General features: G+C 44.6%; 1 protein-coding gene across 4 annotated transcripts in view; it reads left to right on the top strand.

Moving 5' to 3' along the window:
• Nucleotides 1-26,364, top strand: part of LOC112246060 (collagen alpha-1(XXIII) chain) — a 147,044-nt gene that overhangs the window by 70,235 nt on the left and 50,445 nt on the right. For all 4 annotated transcript variants that reach the window (XM_042309713.1, XM_042309715.1, XM_042309714.1 and 1 more), the window contains exon 3: nt 17,560-17,604. In XM_042309713.1, coding sequence (XP_042165647.1) covers nt 17,560-17,604 — 45 coding nt within the window. The remainder of the gene's footprint in view (nt 1-17,559; nt 17,605-26,364) is intronic.

Below are 26,364 nucleotides of genomic sequence, written 5' to 3' on the forward strand. Positions count from 1 at the left end.
TAAAAAATACATGTTTATGTTGAAATACCTCTCCTGTGAGGTAGTGATGTGCAACATATGCCTAGTTTCCTCTTTTTGAGTCACATTGAGGGAGAAAATAGAAAATCTCCTACTTTGGAGAAATGAGAAGCCCTGTGCCACCACCGCGACTACCAGATGCTCTCGGACTATGAGAGAGCACTCAGTCAGATGAAGAGAGAGTAGCAGTGTTCTCCCGGGTGATCCATATCTCTGTCAGGGCCAAAAAGTGTTGGGCAGAGATGGGCAACTTGTGGCCCAAGGCCCTTAGATCAATTCCCCACCCACCCCAGTCACTGATCGTCAGTCAATTAATCCCTGACAGCTAAAATTGTTTAGATTGCTAAATTAGTTTAGCAGCCAGCTTCTAAACTTGTTATCATGGTCAAATTACCGCAGAAATTTCAAACAACCCTCTGGTGAAATGTCACGCCCTGGTCATAGAGAGGCTTTTATTCTCTATTTTGGTTAGGCCAGGGTGTGACTAGGGTGGACATTCTAGTTTCTTTATTTCTATGTTTTCTATTTCTTTGTTTTGGCCAAGTGTGGTTCTCTATCAGAGGCAGCTGTCGTTGTCTCTGATTGGGAATCATACTTAGGCAGCCTTTACCCACCTGTGTTTTGTGGGTAGTTGTTTTCTGTATAGCTTATTTGCCTTACAGAACTGTTTGTGTTTTCACTTTGATATTTTGTTAGAGTGTTTTGATAAATAAAAATCATGAACACTTACCACACTGCGCTTTGGTCCGATCCTCATTCTGACGAGAGACGTTACACGAAAAAGTCAACCATTTGTGTGCTACAGATCATTCTGTGACTTTTGTGTGTTGATTTGAGCCAGAACACTGCTTGCTAATAGCATGATTTTCAAGGTCAAGCATAAAGCTAAGGGAACTTGTCGTCACTGACCTCGGTTGGGTTTAACAGTGGATAAAGAGGATACACTGTACTTTTGTTTAAAGTGAGTTTTTCCCCTAGTTTGTGGTTAGAAGTATATTAAACAACACTCTGTGATACTGGGTTGGTCAATCAAAACTCAAAATGCGATTTATCCTTTCATTTTACCTGTTGGCAATAGACCTATTATTAAGAACATTTGTATGATGCCTGTTACCAATTAGCATGAAGGAAGTCCACTATATGCTCTATGCAAGTTCATCCAACTCACAAACTCAAACCAGGGTGGGAAAGACCTCCTCTGGTCAGCCCCTCTACTTTAGGAGCTGGCACCGATATTTCCTCTCAGTGTCAGACCCATAGCAGTTATTCATGTGACCTGTATATCACACTGCCAGAGTAATCTCACCTTGAGTTCAGTACATTCGTCACTAGTCTGAGAGAGTACCACTGAGACCACTGTGGGTTTAACCTCACTTCTGAAAGTTGTAACATGACCACTGATAAGAATGGACATTGACGTACATTTAGGTATTGAGCTAGCTTCTGAATCAGCTAAACACTGTTGAAGTAAATGGTCTTGAGAAGGTTAAGGCAACAGCCTTTACCGGCACCCTGAAAACGGCCTGAATCTGAGAGGCCTCTGAGAATCCATTTTGTTCTAGCATAATGGAATTTAGGGGCATCAGCAAACTATATCCTGTTCACAAATATTTTATCTTAGATCACTATTTGAATGTTTATTCTAGCTCATTCAGTATATACACTGTGAAAGAAAACAGATCAGGAATGAATATGGGCAAATGCAAGTCACGCACACATACGCAGGCACACTGACACAGTCATAGCTTTCACAGTCTTCTGTGGAAGTCTATTGCAGCGCAACCATGTTCCTGTTGTCTACGTATAATGCATTAAAACATGCGAAAGATTATGTACGTATTCAGACATCAACACTTCTTGTACACACAGGTGCCTGTCCATGAGTGGAGGGCAGAGGCGGTCCGTTTAAGATGAGGGAGGGCGATACTGTTTTTATGAGCAGGGCCTTATTTCTATTTCAGCATATTGGATGACTGTCATTCATATTCCATTCACCCAGCTCAATGTAACATCAATAGGTTTATTGATAGGTTGAGGCTCTATATGATACTCTAATTTTCCCTATACCCATAATGAGGTTGCTACAACCCAGTCAATGAATGAAAGTTTGGGTAATCAAGGTGACAGACATTGACACATTCAATACTGCCTTGCACAATCTTGCCTGCATCTAGCTGATCTGACCTAGGGTAATCATTCGTCTAGCAGTTGCAAACAAGAGTTTCTATTAGACAAATTCAAGTATGTTTATCCCCGTTTCGTTCCGTTTACTTTCGTTTAAGAAATGTTTTTCAACAGAATCACTGGAATGAATACACCCCTGATCACACGCAAACACATTTCACTTTCATAGCAGCTACATACAAACAGCATGATCCCTTTGATCATTGGATAATCCTTCTCACATCTACGTGCTCTACTCCTCTTATATTTTCCCTTCGCTTGTAGACTTTAGTGCACAACACATCGGCTGTCTGTGCCCAGGTGAAAAAATATTTCCAAGCCAAACCTTAATATCATAACCGCTAAACGCTACACACAGCCTACATCGTTGTCACCATATTAGCTAATGTCAAGTCAACATACTGTAGCTACTAGTACTAACATGTTAGTAAACCCACTACAATCATGCAGTACAGTGTACAGTTATCAAGCAGTTTAGCAGTTACACCGGCGGGCCCGGTGGTAGTAAATGTATAAAACCAAAAGCTTACCTTGACTATGAGGAGTTCCAGTGTTGGATAACCATAGCCAGCTAGGTAACATAGCATCCTTCTCTGCTTGAGCCGGGAGTTTGAGTAGGCGAGTAGTAGCTAGCTGCATTCCCTAGCTAAATAACTGAAAGTGAAGAAAATACTAAATATACAGTTGAAGTCGGAAGTTTACATACACCTTAGCTAAATACATTTAAACTCAGTTTTTCACAATTTCTGATATTTAATCAAAGTAAAAATTCCCTGTCTTAGGTCAGTTAGGATAACCACTTTATTTTAAGAATGTGAAATGTCAGAATAATGGTAGAGAGAATTATTTATTTCAGCTTTTATTTCTTTGACTTTGATGTCCTTAAGCCATTTTGCCACAACTTTTTAAGTATGCTTGGGGTCATTGTCAATTTGGAAGACCCATTTGCAACCAAGCTTTAACTTCCTGACTGATGTCTTGACATGTTGCTTCAATATATCCACATAATTTTTCTCCCTCATGATTCCATATATTTTGTGAAGTGCACCAGGCCCTCCTGCAGCAAAGCACACCCACAACATGATGCTGCCACCCCGTGCTTCACGGTTGGGATGGTGATCTTCGGCTTCCTCCAAACATAACAATGGTCATTATGGCCAAACAGTTCTATTTTTGTTTCATCAGAACAGAGGACATTTCTCCAAAAAGTACGATCTTTGTCCCCATGTGCAGTTGCAAACCGTAGTCTGGCTTTTTTTATGGCAATTTTGGAGTAGTGGCTTCTTCCTTGCTGAGCGGCCTTTCAGGTTATGTCGATATAGGACTGGTTTTACTGTGGATATAGATACTTTTGTACCCGTTTCCTCCAGCATCTTCACAAGGTCCTTTGCTGTTGCTCTGGGATTGATTTGCACTTTTCGCACCAAAGTACGTTCATCTCTAGGAGACAGAACGCATCTCCTTCCTGAGCGGTATGACAGCTGCGTGGTCCCATGGTGTTTATACTTGCTCACTATTTTTTGTACAGATCAACATGGTACCTTCAGGCATTTGTAAATTGCTCCCAATGATGAACCAGACTTACGGAGATCTACAATTTTTTTTGTGAGGTCTTGGCTGATTTCTTTGGATTTTCCCATGATGTCAAGCAAAGAGAAACTGAGTTTGAAGATAGGCCTTGAAATACATCCACAGGTACACCTCCAAATAATTCAAATGATGTAAATGATTCTATCAGATGCTTCTAAAGCCATGACATCGTTTTCTGGAATTTTCCTAGCTGTTTAAAGTCACAGTCAACTTAGTGTATGTAAACTTCTGACCCACTAGAATTGTGATACAGTGAATTATAAGTGAAATAATCTGTCTGTAAACAATTGTTGGAAAAATTACTTGTGTCATGCACAAAGTAGATGTCTTAACCGACTTGCCAAAACTGTAATTTGTTAATTCTTGACGCACCCATCCCGGTAGCGGGATCATTTTCATCAACACCCGCTGAAGTGCAGCGCACCAAATTCAAATTAAATTACGAAACATATGTAATTTTCATGAAATCACAAGTGCAATATAGCAAAACACAGCTTAGCTTGTTGTTAATCCACCTGGTGTGTCAGATTTTAATACAGCTTTTCAGCGAAAGCATAACAAGCGTTTATGTAAGAACATCTCTCAGTAAACAAAATATTACAAACACCTAGCAGCCAAGTAGATTGGCCACGAAAGTCAGAAAAGCAATAGATTAAATCGCTTACCTTTGATGATCTTCGGATGTTTTCACTCACGAGACTCCCGGTTACACAATAAATGTTTTTGTTCCATACAGATTATTTTTATATCCAAAATACCTTCATTTGTATGGCGCGTTATGTTCAGAAATCCACAGGCTCGAGCATTCACGACATCGCAGACGAAAGTTGCAAATAGTATCCATAATGTCCACAGAAACATGTCAAACGTTTTTTATAATCAATTCTCAGGTTGTTTTTAAAATATATAATTGATAATATATCAACCGGGACTGTCGCTTTTTCAATAGGAGAGGGAGAGACAATGGCTGCCCCACTCTGTTGCGCAAGCAAAACTCATGCGAACACCCAGCTATCCACTGACGCAAAGTTATCTTTCTCGCTAATTTTTCAAAATAAAAGCCTGAAACTATGTCTAAAGATTTTTTTGATTTTCCTCAGGTTTTCGCCTGCAATATCAGTTCTGTTATACTCACAGACAATATTTTGACAGTTTTAGAAACTTTAGAGTGTTTTCTTTCCTAATCTGACAATTATATGCATATTCTAGTTTCTGGGCCTGATAAATAGGCAGTTTCAAATGGGTACGTTTTTTAGCCAAAAACGAAAATCCTGCCCCCTACACTCAAGAAGTTTTAACAAGAAATTTGTGGCGTGGTTGAAAAATTTGGTTTAATTACTCCAGCCTAAGTGTTTGTAAACTTCCTACTTCAACTGTAACTAGCTCTCTCTCACTCTCTCTCCCTCGCTTCTCCTTAATTTTGTAAGAAACATTTGCTGTACTGGTCCACATGAATGAGGCCAAGATGCATTCCAGGTTTCTTTACAGAGCCCATCTGGTGCACAGAGTGATCTCTCTGTGGAACGCCATTAAACTATTTGACACTGCGATACCATGTTCCTCTACAGATAATCACACCTTGATTTCACATTCTACCCATCAGGCCTATAACCTTAGAAGAGAGATTTGTGCTAATTTCTATATTATTTCCAAATTCTCATCCAGTGTATCCATTATACCAGCAACTGAATTTTCTGTGCCTTACAGCATAGTCCCAAGATGAGTTTGTGCTGTCTTAAGGATGGCACAAAGTGCTGAAAATGTCAGTGTTGATTATGATGTTATACGTGTCAATGTCTATCTTCATTAAGACTTTCTCACTGGCGTACCACACACACCCGCATTGCGGTAACTGGCTCTGGGAGCCCCCTTCCCCCTCCCCAGATAGAATCTGATCATGTCATATGCCACGACAAAGGTGTTTCGAATTACAAGAAATTAGCTGTTAAACTGCAACATTTCCTCTCATGGCAAAATGTGTAGAATAGCCGGAAATGAGCTTTAAGATGTCAAATTCGCTCAGCCTCATTGCAAAATGTGTATAATAGCATGAGGTTAGCTATGAAATGGCACATTTTTCTCTCAGCCTCATGGCAATACAGCATGTATACGCGTCCTGATGTGTGACTTATGAATCTTCAATCTTGAAAAAGTCAATCTGCCATCGCCCATGGCTTCAATTATGGCCAAGGTTTAGTGTTTGATTCTGCTGACTGGTTTTATTCAACAGACACACAAATCTTCATATTTGGTTTTATGTCAAATGTAATTTGCAGTGGTGAAGGATGAAGACCGTCATCTCTCACTATGTGGGAATAGTTTTTGGTTCTGGGTACTGTTGTCTCTCATCTGTACACCATCCAGATGTAGTCTGCTAATAATACCATAGGTCTTTTGGTCCTTCTAATGTGTTAGGCATCACATACCCCCAATCTAACAGACTGTAGATATACTATAGTCCTATTATTACCTTTATGTCCTTTTCTTAACTGTAACAAAAATAAATTCACTCTTTGCAGACCTCATAAAGTATGCCTTGAAAAACATAGTAATGTAATGTGATCATTATCTTAAAATCTGAATTGTAGTCTCTTTTGGTGTCTGTGCTTGCCAGGTAGAAGACCCCTGCTGTATTCCTGCCTCATGCGTGTGATTCATTTTTAAACCTTTATGTCTGATCATGCCAGAGAATACACTCCAGCCATCACTCTGCCATTCATGGAGCTAAGGAGCTGAGTGAATGTAGACCACTCTTGTCGGTGGGTAGAACGGTTTTAAACCTTAAACCTTCAAGTTGTTGATGAAGGGTGAAAAATCAAAGTCCTTTTTCATTTGTGTGAGAAGTACAGTATGGACTTACATTGGCACTCAAAAGGAATATTTGCCTGTGAAGCTAGCAGTGAAATGTTACTGATTAAAAAGCCACAGATCAAATATGAAAGGAAATCTATTTAGGAATATCTTTCCCCTGGTAAATAATCCAAAACACATTTTGAGGGGCGGTTGAGGAGGGTGTGGGGGTAATTTGCCTTATAGTACAGTGCAGGTTTTAAAACCTAGATGACCAAAGGTTTAGCCAAGTTCTGAAACCCATTAAGTGATGGAGCCTTGCAAGCATGGCAGACCAGCTGTACAGAACAGCAGATACCAGATGCACCTCCAACACATGGATCCTGACAGACCACAGCAAGGCCTTTGATCTTGTGGATGACACCATTGCAGTGAAACATATTTTTTTCAGTTATCTGTCCAACCAGAGTGCACGCCATGGATTTGCAACTTTCATTCCGGCCATACCCAGGTGACAAGATACCATGAGACTCTGTCCCATGCCCAAGAACTCTCCTGGGCCTCCCCCAGGGCACACGGCTTGGTCCAATTGTATTCGTGGCTCACGTCAATGGTGAATCAGAAGGAACCCTATCCAACTCCTGGGCCTTGGTGGATGACCTGAACCTAATTGAATCAAGACATATATGCGACACTTCCACCATACAGCAGGACCTCAACCAACTAGCCGACTAGTCAGAACAAAACAAGATTAAGCTCAACCCAGCAAAGTGCAAAGTCATGTACTCCTGTTTCAGCCACAATCCTGACCCACCTCTGACATTATCTGTCTCCAGCCACACATTTGAGGTGCTGTCCAGTGCCAAAGCAATCTGTGTGACATTTCAAGCCAACATAAAATGGGACACAAACATCTCCGACATTACCACCAGAGGGGAACCGAAGGCTCTTTATGATGAACTATTTTTGCCACTTAAAACTTCCCCCGTAAGACCTTCTGACAGTCTACACCTGCTTTATCTGTCCAGTGGTCGAGTATGCCACTCTAGTATGGCACTCAGGTCTCACAGCCTACCAACACAAACAACTTGAGAAGATCCAACAATGTGCAACCAAAATCATCATGGGCCCCACCTACACCTCCTATGACTCTGCATGCAATGACCTGGGCTTGCAGTCCTTGGAGGCGCTCTGTGCCCACGTCTGCAGATACTTTGCCCAGAAGCTTTGCACAGACGAGAATCGATGTCAGTGGCAGATCTACCCGGTCCAGTCACAAACTGAACCCTACCCCTGCTCGGACTGACAGATACTACAACAAACATATGCCTTACTTTGTGAGACTACTTAATGCTGCTCAACTGTAATATTGTAAACTACATCTCATATGTTTCATTACATTTTATTGAATTACTTACAGTGCATTCAGATAGGATTCAGACCCCTTTAACTTTCTCCACATTTTGTTATGTTACAGCCTTCTTCTAAAATGGATTAAATTGTTTTCCCCCCCTCATCAATCTACACACAATAACCCATAATGACAAAGCAAAAACAGGTTTATAGACATTTTTGCAAAAAAAAAATGAAATATCACATTTACATAAGTATTCAGGCCCATTACTCAGTTGTCGAAGCACCTTTGAGTCTTCTTGGGTATGATGCTTCAAGCTTGGCACAGCTGTATTTGGGGAGTTTCTCCCATTCTTCTCTGCAGATACTCTCAAGCTCTGAGAGGATCTGGTTGGATGGGGAGTGTCACTGCACTGCTATTTTCAGGTCTCTCCAGAGATGTTAGATCGGGTTCAAATCCGGTCTCTGGCTGGGCCACTCAAAGCCATTCAGAGATTTGTCCCGAAGTCACTCCTGCGTTGTCTTGGTTGTGTGCTTAGGGTCATTTTCAAGTTGGAAGGTGAACATTCGCCCCAGCCTGAGGTCCTCTGTACTTTGCTCCTATCATCTTTTCCTCGATCCTGACTAGTCTCCCAGTCCCTGCCGCTGAAAAACATCCCCACAGCATGATGCCGCCACCACCATGATTAACCATAGGGATGGTGCCAGGTTTCCTCCAGATGTGACACTTGGCATTCAGGCAAAAGAGTTCAAATTTGGTTTCATCAGACCAAAGAATCTTGTTTCTCATGGTCTGAGAGTCCTTTATGTGCCCTTTGGCAAACTCCAAGTTGGATGTACTGCGCATTTTACTGAGAAGTGTCTTCCGTCTGGCCACTCTAAAGGCCTGATTGTTGGAGTGCTGCAGAGATTGTTGTTCACCTGGAAGGAAGGAACTCTGGAGCTCTGTCATAGTGACCATCGGGTTCCTGGTCACCTTCCTGGCCAAGGCCCTTCTTTCCTGGCCAAGGCCCTTCTACCCCAGTTGCTCAGTTTGGCCAGGCAGCCAGCTCTAGGAACAGTGTTGGTGGTTCCAAACTTCTTCATTTAAGAATTATGGAATCCACTGTGTTCTTGGGGGCGTTCACTGCTGCAGAAATGTTTTGGTATGGGTATTGGTACCCTTCCCCAGATCTGTGACTCAACACAATCCTGTCTCGGAGCTCTACGGATAATTCATTTGACCTCATGGCTTAATTTTTGCTCTGAAATGCACTGTCAACTGTGGGACCTATTATAGACAGGTGTGTGCCTTTCCAAATCATGTCCAATCAATTTAATTTACCACAGGTGGACTCCAATCAAGTTGTAGAGTGAGTGCAACTGAGCTCAATTTTGATTCTCATAGCAATGGGTCTGAATACTTATGTAAAAAAGGGATTTCTGTTTTTGCTAAGATTTCTAAAAAAAAAACGTTTTATTTCATCATTATGGGGTATTGTGTGTAGATTGATGAGGGAAAAAATATATTTAATACATTTTAGAATAAGGTTGCAACGTAACAGAATGTGAAAAACGGAGAGGAGTCAGAATACTTTCCGAATGCACTGTATGGTGTAATTCGGCTGTTAGCTGCAAATGTCTACAATTCCAAATAAACCTTAATATACGGTTAAAGGCAGTGCTCCTAGTGGCTAGTGACATTGATGTAGGAAAACTAATATCCATCTTTCCTCATGTGTACCAGCATGTCACCTCTGTAACTAGAGGCAAATAAACTCCAGATCACCTTTACTCCACACACAGAGATGCAAAGCTCTCCCTCACCTTCCATTTTTTAATATCTGACCATAACTATATCCTCTGATGGCATTGAGGAGTTTACCACATCAGTCACCGGCTTCATTAATAAGTGCATCAATGACGTCGTCCCCACAGTGAGCGTACGTATCATATCTCAACCAGAAGCATGGTTTACAAGCAACATCCACACTGATCTAAAGGCTAGAGCTGCCGCTTTCAAGGAGCGGGAGACTAATCCGGGACACATAAGAAATCCCGCTACGCCCTCTAACGAACCATTAAACAGGCAAAGTATCAATACAGGATTTGGCAGGGCTTGCAAACTATCATTGATTACAAAGGGAAACCTAGTCGCGAGCTATCCAGTGATGTGAGCCTACCAGATGAGCTAAATGCCTTTTATGCTTGCTTTGAGGCTAGCAACACTGAACCACACATGAGAGCACCAGCTGTTCCAGATAACTGTGTGATCACTACGTAGCCGATGTGAGCAAGACCTTTAAACATGTCAACATTCCTAAGGTCGCAGGGCCAGATGGATTACCCGGACGCGTACTCAGAGCATATGCTGACCAGCTGACAAGTGTCTTCACTGATATGTTCAACCTCTCCCTGACCCAGTCTGTAATACCTACATGTTTCAAGCAGACCACCATAGTCCCTGTGCCCCAAGAACGCCAAGGTAACATGTCTAAATTACTATCGCATCGTAGGACTCACATACACTACCGTTCAAAAGTTTGGGGTCACTTAGAAAAACACATTTTTTTGTCCATTAAAATAACATCAAATTGATCAGAAATACAGTGTAGACATCGTTAATGTTGTAAATGACTATTGTAGCTGGAAACGGCTGATTTCTTATGCAATATCTTAATAGGCATACAGAGGCCCATTATCAGCAACCATCACTCCTGTGTTCCAATGGCACATTGTGTTAGCTAATCCAAGTTTATCATTTTAAAAGGTGGCACGGATTTCATCTGAGATTACTGGACTTTGTTGTTGTTGTTGTCGTCGTCCTCGTCCTCATCCTCATCCTCATCCTCATCCTCTGTAGTCTTGCAACTTCGGCATTGTTAGGATCCATTGTCCCAAAGCACATGGACATGCCTCTAGACCCTATTTATTGATCTTGCAATTCTGATTGGTGTGTTAATAATTTTGAGGCTTAGTGTTTTCACCTGGAGGAAGGTGTGCCCTTTGAGTTTAGGTTGTGATGACTTAAGTTAATTACATTGAAAGAATGTGTTTCCTGAATGATTGATTTATTTGGCCACTTTTGTGTAAGGTTTTGCAGAAAGATTTTTGAATATTGAAATGTGTGGAAACAGGTGAATAGTGTTTATGGTTATGGGAAATGTGTGTGAGTTTTTGGGAATGACAAAAAGGTGCTACTGGAATCAGTTTTTATGTTTAAGCAATTGAGAAAAACTGTAAGCAGAGCTTTTGCTGGGAATAGGCTGTTGTTCACGTTACAATAGTGTCTGATGCTGCTCAGTAGCATGTGTTTGGTAGTCTCTATAGCATTATGTGCTTTTTATGATTGAGTGGTCCTCCTCATGAGACCTACAGTACCAGTCAAAAGTTTGGACACACCTACTCATTCCAGGGTTTTTCTTTATTTTTACTATTTTCTACAATGTAGAATAATAGTGAAGACATCACAACTATGAAATAACACATACGGAATCATGTGGTAGCAAAAAAAAGTGTTAAACAAATCAAAATATATGTTATATTTGAGATTCTACAAAGTAGCCACCCTTTGCCTTAATGACAGCTTTGCACACTCTTTGCATTCTCTCAATCAGTTTCATGAGGTAGTCATCTGGAATGTATTTCAATTAACAGGTGTGCCTTGTTAAAAGTTCATTTGTGGAATTTCTTTCCTCCTTAATGTGTTTGAGCCAATCAGTTGTGTTGTGACAAGGTAGGGGTGGTACACAAAAGATAGCCCTATTTGGTAAAAGACAAAGTCCATATTATGGCGCATCATTACTGTAAGACATGATGGTCAGTCAATGTGGAAAATTTCAAGAACTTTGAAAGTTTCTTCAAGTGCAGTCGCATCAACCATCAAGCGCTATGATGAAACTGGATCTCACGAGGACCGCCACAGGAAAGGAAGACCCAGAGCTACCTCTGCTGCAAAGGATACTACTGAAGGACACCAGTAAGAAGAGGAGACTTGCTTGGGCCAAGAAACATGAGCAATGGACATTAGACCAGTGGAAATCTGATGAGTCCAAATTTGAGATTTTTGGTACCAACAGCCGTGTCTTTGTGAGATGCAGAATAGGTGAACAGATGATCTCTGCACGTGTGGTTCCCACTGTGAAGCATGGAAGAGGAGGTGTAATGGTGCATTGCTGGTGACACTGTCTTTGATTTATTTAGAATCCAACACTAACTGATGGTGCTGCATCAGATAACCTGGCCTCCACAATCACCCGACCTCAACCCAATTGAGATGGTTTGGGATGAGTTAGACTGTAGATTGAAGGAAAAGCAGCCAACAAGTGCTCAGAATATGTGGGAACTCCTTCAAGACTGTTGGAAAAGCATTCCTCATGAAACTGGGTGAGAGTATGCCAAGAGTGTGCAAAGCTGTCATCAGGGCAAAGGGTGGCTAAGAATCAAAAATCTTAAATATATTTTGATTTGTTTAACACTTTTTTGGTTACTACATGAATACATATGTGCTATTTCATAGTTTTGATGTCTTCACTATTATTCTACAATGTAGAAAAATAGTAATGATAAAGAAAAGCCTTTGAATGAGTAGGTGTGTCCAAACTTTTGACTGGTACTGTGTGTCATCACTAGATTAGTATCATTTGGGCAAGGATCTGTTCATTCCACCCATGGTTCCATACTTTATGCTAGCTACCTGGAGAGCTTTGCTTTGAAGTGCTGTGAGCTATTAGTCTTACTATTGGTAGAGACTGCCTGTAGTGTGTAGACTTCAACTTCCATCACATTGTAGAAGGAAAATATGTAGCCTAATGCATAAAATTTGCATAGAACATTTTAGCTTTTGTTCAGTAGTGAATAATGAACTTATGACACTGTTGTCTTCATATGAAACTTTCTGAGCATTAGGGCTAGCAGGGAGTGTAATATATTTTCTGGTGACATCAGCTAAAGATCATAATCACAAGATGGATTTGCAATTTAAAACAGTTTTTGCACCATAGGGAGCTGCTCAACAATATCGTCTTCTGCTGTATTAAGGATGAAAGAAAAGTGACATTGAGGAAGTAAATCATTTCTGTCCACCATTCACCCCAAAAGAAAGATTGTAACGAGCATAAAATTATAGGTTTTGTCTCAATTCCAATCTTGAAAGTGAAAATATGCAGTTCAAACAATAACAAATAACAGTAACCTCTGCACTGTTTTTCAGCTCTGAGATGGGGTTGGTTAAATGTAACCACTCTCAAATGTATAGTTAGAGTGTAACGGTTTTCGTCGTCTGAAGAAGAATTGTACCAAAGCGCAGCGTGGTAAGTGTTCATGCTTTTTTATTGAAACTGAACACTATAACAAAATAACAAAGAGAATAAACAAAACCGAAACAGTCCTGTCAGGTGCAGAAAACACTAAACAGAAAATAACTACCCACAAAAACCATGTGGGAAAAAGCGACCTAAGTATGGTTCCCAATCAGAGACAACGATAGACAGCTGTCCCTGATTGAGAACCCTACCCGGCCAAAACAAAGAAATACAAAAAACATAGAAAAAGGAACATAGAATGCCCACCCAAATCACACCCTGACCAAACCAAAATAGAGACATAAAAAGCTCTCTAAGGTCAGGGTGTGACTCACAATTATAATTTGAACCATATTTTGAGGTTATACAGTGTTTGTTTACAATTACATTGTTTCCAAATAATGGATTAGAAAAAGCTATATTTTCGGATCTGATAGGGTAAGACAGTTGAACTACGCTCACGGAGTTATATCCCTTAATAGTCAATGGGTATCATGCATATTACATTTTTTAAAGAGTAACGACTAGTATGAGCAAGAATCACTTCTCAGAACAAGCCCAGTGTGAAAACAATGGTCAGTCGAGATCTAAAGTCTATTTTTAAGCAGAAATTGGATGTGTCGCTCGTGTTTCTTTCACTGTAATGGAGAATGTGATGATTTTGGACAACGGGATATTTTCTCTTCCATTTAATGGTGTTTTATTATGCCTCCTATAACTAAGCCAGCACTCTACTGCTGCCTCTCTATCACGTGGGCCAGTTGTAATACATTTAAATCAAACCTTTTCCTGGTTTTAGATGTTCCCCTATCTGTCATCTTCAAACTTAATAATAATAGAAATCATAATGCCATTTAGCAAGCGCTTTTATCCAAAGCAACTTACATTTATGCGTGCGTACATTTTCATGTACGGGTGGTCCCAGGAATAAGGTCCTCTATCTTGCCGTCGCTCGAACCAACTGAGCTACAGAGGACCAATCATTAGACGTAGGTTTATATAGCAACAACATCAGATTGCTCGTCTTGGAGGAATAAGTTCAATCTTCAAGTGACTAAGATTTTCGCTTGTTTCTAAACACACTTTCAACTTTAACTGTAATACCAATCACTGTTGTCACTGTCAACTGTCATCCATTTGTCCGATGAGGAGTGCAGATCCTCATTTAAGGCAGGGAGAGGACACAAATGTGTCTTCGATTGGTATCCCAGCCACAATAGAAGAGGCTGTAGTTGGGATTTACTGTTTACTATCAGGTTTCAGGTAAGACCCAAGTGCAGACTGTGTTGAAGTAACTATGTTTATTGCAATGACAGGGGCGGGCAAATGACAGGTCAAGGCAGGCAGGGGTCGATAATCCAGAATAGTGGGGCCAAGGTACAGGACGGCAGGCAGGCTGAGCATCAGGACAGGCAAGGGTAAATACCAGGAGGATGAGAAAAAGAGAGACTGGGGGAAAGCAGGTGCTGAGACAAACTGCTGGTTGACTTGAACAAACAAGACAAACTGGCACAGACAGAAAGAAAACACAGGTATAAATACCCAGGGGATAAGTGGGGAAGATGGGCAACACCTGGAGGGGGTGGAGACAAGCACAAGGACATGTGAAACAGATCAGGGCGTGACAGTTTAGCGTTGTTTTTATGTGCAGTTTCTATAGGTAGGACTAGGATCAGAGACACATAACTGGAAACGGATGCTCACTCGCTGTCTCTACAGACCCAAGAGATTGTCTAAGATAAAACATATCCCTTACCATAACTAACAACAACTCTAGTATTCTCTGTAGATAATATTGCACTATGACGGCATTTTTGTATCATACATGCTCCCTAAAAATGTACTCTTATCAATTGCTTTTTGTTTTTGTATCAGACTTGTTCTTAATATATTTACCTCTAGGGCTATCTAGCAATATAGAATTAAGCTTCAAAAGATACTGTTTTGTTTGCATGTTCTGCCAGGTTGATTCTTCTGCCAAAGTTAATGTGCATGTGGATTTACCCAGATCCATACAACACTCAATCTTGGCCCAGAAAAAAAAGCTCCTTCCTGTGTTGGCCATTTCTGCTATAGGTTTACTTTGGGTCCATCCTGCAGCTACACTGTGGTATCTTAAGATGTGTATAAGCACCGATAATCCACGTCTGGTATGAATTTGATGCCAAGTGAATGGGGGTGTCGACCCCAGTTATTTATCCTTCCTCCTCCTTTCACACCCTCAGCACAGTATAAGGTATTTTGTGGTGTAAAAACAAATTAAGAAATTATCACGTACCACCTGCTAAATGAATGTCCATGGAATTCATTATGAATTCCCTCTATTCATGTGAGCATTCCAGTACTGCTAAGGCTTTTAATCCAACACTGGTAGAGGTGTGGGTCTTTGGCACAATTTATGGTACCTGGTGATTGAAGTTCCCTATTAAGATAGTGTTTGTGCCCTCCTTTCCACTGGACCTCTTCCATACCTACTAAAGATCATGAGAGAGTCAGCTACCAAAACGAATTTTAAAAATGACATTCTTTGTGTTCACCACAATTATAGCCATACCAGTCTCATGATCTTACTGTAAATAGAGAGAGAATAGTAGAGGTATGCAATGTATATTTTCAAAATCTTCATTAGCCTGTGAAATGATGTACAGCACACACATTCTACTGTTATTTTCTATAGGTCAAAAAATATTAATCACACTATCTTTTTTTGTTGACTATCAGGATTTGCATGGTATTCTGTGATAACACTAGCTTATTTCTGATTAAAGTGTACTTAAATATACAGCTCTCTAATTTTGTGGAATCAGGGGAAAGTGCTTTATGATGTTTTTTTTGTGACTATGGGTCGAGTTAAATCACGTGGGGTCCTGCCGTGCGCTCTTTTCTTCTGCATTTTAAAAATGTATATCTCTTGCTGGATGTTGATCGTGATTCCTTTTAAAGAGGGGCAATATCACGCACACAAAGTTTTAGTGTACAAACCGCATATTCTTTCTTTTACATGGGATTTGGTGTCGTGATGTTTCAGCAGACAGACCGAGGGCGGGGTAGAGGGTTTACTCACCATAGATCTGCAATAGGACTCTAGTTTTAAAAGATGTAGGCCTGTCCTCTCGCAAATTGGCAATAATAGTTTGGAAACACTGTTCCCTTTTTTCCTGGAACGCTGATATATTTGTCTAACGCTCAAATAGGCATGCAAATTGCACATGTTGAATTTGTTGAATAAAACAAAGAGGACATTCACATTCATATTTTAATGTTAATTCAAACTGTTTTGTTCAGTTCTAAGTTGTGCATTGTGTCCAAGGAATCGTCCCATTGGTAAAAATTATACTGCGCTCACGTCATCTGAGAGTAGTCATCCTCCCCCTGCATGTGAGCTGCAACAATTGGTCAAATAATATGATCTTAGCACAGTATGCTCTTATTAATACCATACTTGTCATTTGTTCTTGAGCCCTCATACATTGCATGTGTTTGACTATGACTCTTGGGCCAGTGTGTCAGGGTGAAAGCATGTTGAACATATCTGTGGAGAGTGTGGGTCAGTTGGTCTTGTTTGATCTGGGTGGACTGTGTGATGGCTGCAGTCCCTGATCCATGTGGCAGTTAACGATACGGCTTGCATGTGATGTCACAGTTGGTCGGCCTGGGGCCTTCCTGCAGATGCAGCCAGGGAAAAGCTGAGGGGACACGTGCGTGTGTGTGTTCCACGGTCGCTGCTGTCAGAAATAGCCCTTTTCTAATCTCCCTTATCTTCAGGGTTAACACGCCAGGGGAAGCTTCCACACTCATTCCCGAGCCTGTCTTCAGGAATGGGAAACAGAAAGGCCATTTTTTCTCACGCTGAGTCTCTGATATTGACCAAGTCTATCAGCCTCTTAGACTCTCTCCCTCATCAGTTAAGTGATCTGTTGACCCATTGTCATAGCACCAGTTTTGTCAGGTCATGTTCGCCATCTCCTCCTGTCTCTACGCACAAATAATGCTCTGTAATGGAAGAACCTTATCGGACTTGTACAAACACGGTCACTTCCTGACTAGTTCAGATATCTGAGAAGTCAACAGATCATTCCCCACTGGAAGCTGTATACTGGAAGTTACACACTATGAAATAGGTGTGTTTATTGAAGCTGTAATCCCAAACTGTGGTGACAACAAAAGACAGGGGATGTGTTCAAATGAAAGTGAAATCATTTTAATGCAATTCAGCTGTTGCACTCGAAAAAAAAAAATCATTTATTGAATGGGAAATATAGGCAACCTGTATGTTAAATTAGTAAGCTAATAAACAGACGAATAAATCATCTCTGCTCCTCTCTCTTTGTCATCCTTCTAGGGCCTCCAGGAAAACGGGGAAGGCTGGGAAGACAAGGCGAACCTGGTGAAGATTCTTTATTTTTTCTATGCTCCTTCAATGTTTTCAATATGTTATCTTCCTCAGCAGTGTGTGTTAATGGGTATGTTGATGTGTGCCATGGGGTAAACCAGGGATCATCGATTAGAATCAGCCGCGGGATGATTTTTTCTTGAGTGGATGGCCAGGGAGCTGGAACATAATTACAGATCATTTGTAGACTGCAAACTGACAGCAAGAAGCCCCGAACAGATATAATATTTGACTAAAAAATAATAATTTCAAACCTTGCTTATATTTACAGTATATACAATCACATATATCTCTCTATTATGTGTGGGAATACTTTGGAGCAGATTTCTGAAATTAAAATCACTTGAAGCGGACTTAGTCTTTTATGGCCAACAAATAAAAAATTAAAAAATATATATACTGTAATAGTATATTTATTTTTTTCTCAGAAAACTTGGGGGGCCAAATAAAATCACCCACGGGCCAGTTGGGAAACCCTGGGGTAGAGTGTATAAAAAAGACCAACAGATCTGAGTGAACTGTACAGTACCTCCCAATAGTCCCTAGTTGCAGCCAGCCAGGGGAGATTTGACAGTGTGCAGCTGCAGGCTCCTTTGGTGAATGACTTTTCACCCTGCCAGTATCGCCTGCCTGGCTAGCCTCACTTCTCTCTGTTTCATTTGAGGAAATCCATCCATTCTCAGGAATAATTATACACAGACTTACGTATACTCAGAACCCTTTCAGACATGCCTACGGACGGAAATGTATGTTTTTTGGTTTCACATTGTTTGTGGGAATGAAGCCATACGTCTCCTGACTGGTAGAACTTAACATTTTTTCAACGTTCTGAGAACAGAAGTGAAAATGTCTCCTGTTCTGAGAAAGTTTATTTGTAGGTTGCAGGTAGGTTCTGAGAACATTTTACTCTGGTTCCTTGAAAGTTTTCCTAGGAAGTTTTATTAACGCTCTGAGAATGGAAATTATAAGTTGCTTTGAGGTGTTTTTTTTTGTTGACTTCCTTAAAACTTTCACTGAATGTTTCAATAAGAAATTACAAGCACAGATAGGACACATGGAATTCATTTCCTTTTGCATGAATCATGCATTTGTTTTTTGTGACACAGCATCAGTGAGATTCAAACCTATAATCTTCATTTATTTATTCTTGGAATTAGTCCAATGCGCCTAAAGGATGCTGCCAGCATGCCGTGTTTTTTTTACGCATACAAAGTTGTTTATTTTAGTCTATTCAAACAGATCCCATTTCAAAGGAAACAAGCACTCATTATTGGCCAATTAGTGTGCACGGCCAACACACCTGAACACACTTAGCAAAATAGAGGCTAGAGAGAGTTTTGTTTATGCTGAGAACGAATATAAACTCAGCATAAAAAGAAACGTCTCTTTTTCAGGACCCTGTCTTTCTAAGATAATTAGTAAAAATCCAAATAACGTCACAGAACTTCATTGTAAAGGGTTTAAACACTGTTACCCATGCATGTTCAATGAACCATAAACATTTAATGAACATGCACCCGTGGAACGGTCGTTAAGACACTAACAGCTTACAGACGGTAGGCAATTAAGGTCACAGTTATGAAATCTTAGAACACTAAAGAGGCCTTTCTACTGACTCTGAAAAACACCAAAAGAAAGATGTCCAGGGTCCATGCCCATCAACATGGATGGTCGAAATCGCGTTTATCGTCGAAGGAATGAGCATTACACCGAGGCCTGTACTCTGGAGTGGGATCGTTTTGGAGGTGGAGGCTCCGTCATGGACTGGGGCGGTGTGTCACAGCATCATCGGACTGAGCTTGTTGTCATTACAGGCAATCTCAACTCGCGTTACAGGGAAGACATCCTCCTCCCTCATGTGGTACCCTTCCTGCAGGCTCATCCTGACATGACCCTCCAGCATGACAATGCCACCAGCCATACTGCTCGTTCTGTGCGTGATTTCCTGCAAGACAGCGAAGAGCCCGGTTCTCAATCCCATTGAGCACGTCTGGCAACTGTTGGATCAGAGGGTGAGGGCTAGGGCCATTCCCCCCAGAAATGTCTGGGAACTTGCAGGTGTTTTGGTGGAAGAGTGGGGTAATATCTCACAGCAAGAACTGTTAAATCTGGTGCAGTCCATGAGGATGAGATGCACTGCAGTACTTAATGCAGCTGGTGGCCACACCAGATACTGACTGTTACTTTTGATTTTGACCCTCCCCTTTGTTCAGGGACACATTATTCAATTTCTGTTAGTCACATGTCTGTGGAACCTGTTCAGTTTATGTCTCAGTTGTTGAATCTTATGTTCATACACATATGTACACATGTTAAGTTTGCTGAAAATAAACGCAATTGACACTGAGAGGACGTTTCTTTTTTGCTGAGTTATATGTTTTTGAATTAAATTTTTTGAACATTCTCTAAACGTTACAAAAGTTTTCTTGTAGTTCTTATGAAACGTTTTCTTCACGTTCTGAGAGTGGAATATATGTTTTTAAACAACATTCTTGGAACGTTACTGAACCTTACTAACGTTTTCTTGGAAAGCGGTCTTAATGTTCTTAGAACAGTATGAGAACATGACTTTAAATAGAACCACGAGGAAACCTTTAGGTAACATAATGCTAAAGTACTGAAATTCCCACAGAAGAACGTTGTTTCCGTTCTTGGAACAACTTGTGAACATGACTTTAAATAGAAACATGAGGAAACCTGCAGGAAACATAATGCTAAAGTACTGAAATTCCCACAGAAGAACGTTGATTCTGAACGTTCTCTGAACTATTTGAGAACATTCCAGATTATTTGAGAACATACTATTACTGCTGGCAGGCAGCACTGCCGCAAAAACGATGTTGGCTCTTAGATGGCAATCACTTCACCTCAAGCCAGTGGATACAGTTACTATACGAACTGAGTATGAAGTTCAATGAAAATGTACATTAAATGTAACCAACGTTCTGTTTAAGTAATGAAATTCCAAGTAAATAACGTTCCTTAAATGTGCTGAGAATGTCCCAAAGTCAAGCAACTATCCCGCAGAAAGTTGTGGAAAGTTGTATGCAAAAGGACCTAAGGACGGACACCCAAGCTCTCACCAAGCTCTAAGAAACATATGGTTATCAGAATGTTATGTTAGCTGGGGGCGGGGGCGGACTGGCTGGGGGGGGCGGACTAGCTGGGGGCGGGGGGCGGACTGGGGGCGGACTGGCTGGGGGCGGACTGGCTGGGGGCGGACTGGCTGGGGGCGGACTGGCTGGGGCGGACTGGCTGGGGGCGGACTAGCTGGGGGCGGACTGGCTGGGGGCGGACTGGCTGGGGCGGACTGGCTGGGGCGGACTGGCTGGGGGGGCGGACTGGCTGACTAGCTGGGGGCGGACTGGCTGGGGGCGGACTAGCTGGGGGCAGACTGGCTGGGGGGCTGGCTGGGGGCGGACTGGCTGGGGGCGGACTGGCTGGGGGCGGACTGGCTGGGGGCGGACTAGCTGGGGCGGACTGGCTGGGGGCGGACTGGCTGGGGGCGGGCGGGGCGGACTGGTGGGGGCGGACTAGCTGGGGGCGGACTGGGGGGCGGACTGGCTGGGGGCGGACTGGCTGGGGGGGCGGACTGGCTGGGGGCGGACTGGCTGGGGGCGGACTAGCTGGGGGCGGACTAGCTGGGGGCGGACTGGCTGGGCGGACTAGCTGGGGGCGGACTGGCTGGGGGCGGACTAGCTGGGGGCGGACTGGCTGGGGGGGCTGGGGACTGGCTGGGGCGGACTGGCTGGGGGGCGGGGGCGGACTGGCTGGGGCGGAGCTGGGGGCGGACTGGCTGGGGGCGGACTAGCTGGGGGCGGAGCGGGGCTGGGGGCGGACTGGCTGGGGGCGGACTGGCTGGGGGGGCGGACTGGCTGGGGGCGGACTGGCTGGGGGCGGACTGGCTGGGGGCGGACTGGCTGGGGGCGGACTGGCTGGGGGCGGGGGCTGGGGACTGGCTGGGGGCGGACTGGCTGGGGGCGGACTGGCTGGGGGCGGACTGGCTGGGGGCGGACTGGCTGGGGGGGGGCGGACTGGCTGGGGGCGGGCTGGGGGCGGACTGGCTGGGGGCGGGGCTGGGGGCGGACTGGCTGGGGCGGACTGGCTGGGGGCGGACTAGCTGGGGGCGGACTGGCTGGGGGCGGACTAGCTGGGGGCGGACTGGCTGGGGGGCTAGCTGGGGGCGGACTGGCTGGGGGCGGACTGGCTGGCTGGGGGCGGACTAGCTGGGGCGGACTGGCTGGGGGCGGGCTGGGGGCGGACTGGCTGGGGGGCGGACTGGGGGCGGACTGGCTGGGGGCGGACTGGCTGGGGCGGACTGGCTGGGGGCGGACTGGCTGGGGGCGGACTAGCTGGGGGCGGACTAGCTGGGGGCGGACTGGGGGGGGGGGGGCGGGGGCGACTGGCTGGGGGCGGAGCTGGGGGGGCGGACTGGCTGGGGGCGGGGCTGGGGGCGGACTGGCTGGGGCGGGGCTGGGGGCGGACTGGCTGGGGGCGGACTGGCTGGGGGCGGACTGGCTGGGGGCGGACTGGCTGGGGGCGGACTGGCTGGGCGGGGCTGGGGGCGGACTGGCTGGGGGCGGGGCGGACTGGCTGGGGGCGGACTGGCTGGGGGCGGACTGGCTGGGGGCGGACTGGCTGGGGGCGGACTGGCTGGGGGCGGACTGGCTGGGGGCGGACTGGCTGGGGGCGGACTAGCTGGGGGCGGCTGGCTGGGGGGGCGGACTGGCTGGGGGGGGGGACTGGCTGGGGGCGGACTAGCTGGGGGCGGACTGGCTGGGGGCGGGGCGGACTGGCTGGGGGCGGACTGGCTGGGGGCGGACTGGCTGGGGGCGGACTGGCTGGGGGCGGACTGGCTGGGGGCGGGGCGGACTGGGGCGGACTAGCTGGGGGCGGACTGGCTGGGGGCGGACTGGCTGGGCGGACTGGCTGGGGGCGGACTGGCAGGGGGCGGACTAGCTGGGGGTGGACTGGCTGGGGGCGGGACTAGCTGGGGGCGGACTAGCTGGGGGCGGACTAGCTGGGGGCGGACTAGCTGGGGGCGGACTGGCTGGGGGCGGGGCGGACTGGCTGGGGGCGGACTAGCTGGGGGCGGACTGGCTGGGGGGCGGACTGGCTGGGGGGGGGCGGACTAGCTGGGGGCGGACTAGCTGGGGCGGACTAGCTGGGGGCGGACTGGCTGGGGCGGACTGGCTGGGGGCGGACTGGCTGGGGGCGGACTAGCTGGACGGCTGGCTGGGGCGGACTAGCTGGGGGCGGACTGGCTGGGGGCGGACTGGCTGGGGGCGGACTAGCTGGGGGCGGACTAGCTGGGGGCGGACTGGCTGGGGGCGGACTGGCTGGGGGCGGACTGGCTGGGGGCGGACTGGCTGGGGGCGGACTGGCTGGGGGGCTGGACTGGCAGGGGGCGGACTGGCTGGGGGCGGACTGGCAGGGGGTGGACTGGCTGGGGGCGGACTGGCTGGGGGCGGACTGCAAAGAGCTGTTGTGGAAGTATGCCATTAAAAAAGGGATATCCACTACTATAATTGGGTTATTTCTTATCACATCCTTTGTTAATAGTGTGTAGTTCAAGTTTCTTGGAATGTTCTTTGACATTTACCATATGTGGATATGTTTAGTCTGTGGATATGAAACATGGTGGACCGATATAATCCTATTCACAACGACCGAGGCCAGAATTCACAGGTAATTTATTAGCCGACAGTGTATCATCAGGCTGTTAAGGGAGGCTCACTAATTACTCCCCTGGGCTCCAGCAATGTGACCGGAAGTTCAAATATTAGAAAAGCATGGAAAGGAGTTCCAATATGATGTCACCTTTCTGTTGATAATAGATCAAGCCATTTCCATGTAAAAAAAAAGACCCATGAAAACCAACATATGAAGTTCATGGGAGCACATCACATTTGGTGTCAAATGAAAGCTAACAGTTTATATATTTGAGAAATGTAATCATATTTTTGAAAAATTATCCAAGATAGTACCTTTCTATCTTGAGCAGAGGGAGCATTGATGGTAGAGCCAGGCAGGGAGGTAGAGACATCTGACAGACAGGCCTCGGAGCTCTTCGTCAGGCACCTTTTTGTCTTTGATGTTCACAGCTTCTCCTCCGTAGATCAGGCTAGATCATCCACTACTGAAATGTAGCACCCACGTGGTGATGCTTCAGCGACTGTAAAAGCGGTAGTAAGAATACCACTCCTCAGCAGTAGACCTGAAAATCCCCCTACGAGGTGAGCCTCTGCATCACCTCACACCGCAGTCCACTTCCATCTAGGAACCGGAGCTGGAAGCCAAAAAGCCAATGCTGTTGGTCGGGTGTTGCTGCTGCCTCATTCAATTTGAGCTAGCTAGTGAAGCAAAATATAAACTGACTTGCTATAATCAGTCCTGCAATTTCGTGGGTCACCACCAGGTATTACAGTTTCTCTCACAACAAGTTAACTTTTTTATATTTATAAAAAAATGCATGAAAAACACTTTAAAACAATAGAATATGTACAATATTTACAGAGCTCTCTGTCTAGGCTACCTCACTGCGACATGGCAACCACGGAACCAAGTATAGTTTTGTACAGTACAGTACAGTAGAGTACACTAGAGTAGAGTATAATGTACTATATTGTACGGTACTATACTGAACTCTACTGCGCTGTTCTGTGCTGTGCTATAGTGTACTGTGCTCTACTGGGATGTCCAAACTTGTCAAACATCGACGTCTATGATTGGTTCAGACCAAATCTGGTCTCGCTTGAGGCGGGGGAGCTCATTAGAATAATAACCTATGTTTAGAATAATGCCAAACCATGCAAAGGAGGTAAATTGCATTTTTCTACCTTTGTGTATCTATTGAGAATACAACACAATGATTACATCACATATCCATAATAATGCATTTCTGTGTAGTATAGGTCAGGAACCCATGATATCATTCTGTTACCATCATTCTGTTATCAGGTGTTAATCCACTTCACTTGCTGTAGTTGTAACGTCGGCTTCCAACTCACACTCTCAAACACATAGATCCCCTGAACGCAGCTCACTTTCCAGCCCACATTCCATCTCACACTCTGAAACACATAGATCCCCTAAACGCAGCTCACTCTCCAGATCCCAATCACCTGAATTCTGATCACCTGTTCACACACCTGTATGTCATTTACACACACTATTTACTTCAGTTCTTTGCACCCCATTATTGTGGGGTATTGTTTGTTTTGATACACATTTCTATTCGCACCGCTGTTTAGTTCCGTGTAAGTCCTTCCGTGTATCGTAGTTTTTGGCCATCCTCACTAACGATGCCTTTTTGCCTATTCCCTGCCTGTACTTTTGCTTATCAGTTTTCCTGTCATCAACCTCTTGTCTGATCTCCCGGACTACGTTATTAGCCTTTTCCCTGCCTGTACCGTTACCTTTTTGAAGTCCCTGTGTATGACCTTCTGCCTGCCCCTGGACCCAGCCACCTGCTTCCTCCTGTGGTCCTTTACAATTAAACACCTGCTGTGCCCTGCGCTTGAAACCAGCACTCTGTCTCCCATCGTATTCATTACAGTAGTTTAATAACCCCCTTTTTTTTCAAACTCAAGGTGTCATATAGCTCACAGCCAATTGTTTCTGCAGACATCTTTGAATATTCGTTCAGAGTAGATATGAGGTTTTGGAAAACTGTTACAAAACTTCATTCTGTTACAAAACTTTACATTTGCAATGCTCTTGGAATGTTCATTGGACAGTTTTGAAAGTAGTCCTTCTGCATGGGTTTTTCAATTTTGCAATCAATTGTTTTTGTTTGGCATACATTTTCTGGTGAAAAATAGAAGTCACAGTGTCGTTCTGTTACCATGGAATTTCCCATCATAGACCTGAGCAAGGGAGGGGGAGTTAGTCAGCATGTAGACGAGGGAGGGGTGTTTAGTCAGCACGTAGACAAGGGAGGGTGAGTTAGTCAGCATGTAGACAAGGGAGGGAGAGTTAGTCAGCACGTGGACAAGGGAGTGGGAGTTAGCCAGCATGTAGACAAGGGAGGGGAGTTAGTCAGCATGTAGACAAGGGAGGGGAAGTTAGTCAGCACGTAGACAAGGGAGCGGGAGTTAGTCAGCATGTAGACAAGGGAGGGGGAAGTTAGTCAGCATGTAGACAAGGGAGCGGGAGTTAGTCAGCAAGGGACAAGGGAGGGGGAGTTAGTCAGCATGTAGACAAGGGAGGGGAGTTAGTCAGCATGTAGACAAGGGAGGGGAAGTTAGTCAGCATGTAGACAAGGGAGGGGGAAGTTAGTCAGCATGTAGACAAGGGAGGGGGAAGTTAGTCAGCATGTAGACAAGGGAGCGGGAGTTAGTCAGCATGTAGACAAGGGAGGGGAGTTAGTCAGCACGTAGACAAGGGAGGGGAGTTAGTCAGCATGTAGACAAGGGAGCGGGAGTTAGTCAGCATGTAGACAAGGGAGGGAGAGTTAGTCAGCACGTGGACAAGGGAGGGAGAGTTAGTCAGCATGTGGACAAGGGAGGGGAGTTAGTCAGCACGTAGACAAGGGAGGGGAGTTAGTCAGCACGGAGACAAAGGAGGGGAGTTAGTCAGCACGTAGACAAGGGAGGATGAGTTAGCATGTAGACAATGGAGGGGAGTTAGTCAGCACGTAGACAAGGGAGGGGAGTTAGTCAGCACGTAGACAAAGGAGGGGAGTTAGTCAGCACGTAGACAAGGGAGGGGAGTTAGTCAGCACGTAGACAAGGGAGGGGAGTTAGCACGTAG

The sequence above is a fragment of the Oncorhynchus tshawytscha genome, linkage group LG30, assembly GCF_018296145.1.
Source record: "Oncorhynchus tshawytscha isolate Ot180627B linkage group LG30, Otsh_v2.0, whole genome shotgun sequence".
In the NCBI taxonomy this organism is placed as follows: domain Eukaryota; kingdom Metazoa; phylum Chordata; class Actinopteri; order Salmoniformes; family Salmonidae; genus Oncorhynchus; species Oncorhynchus tshawytscha.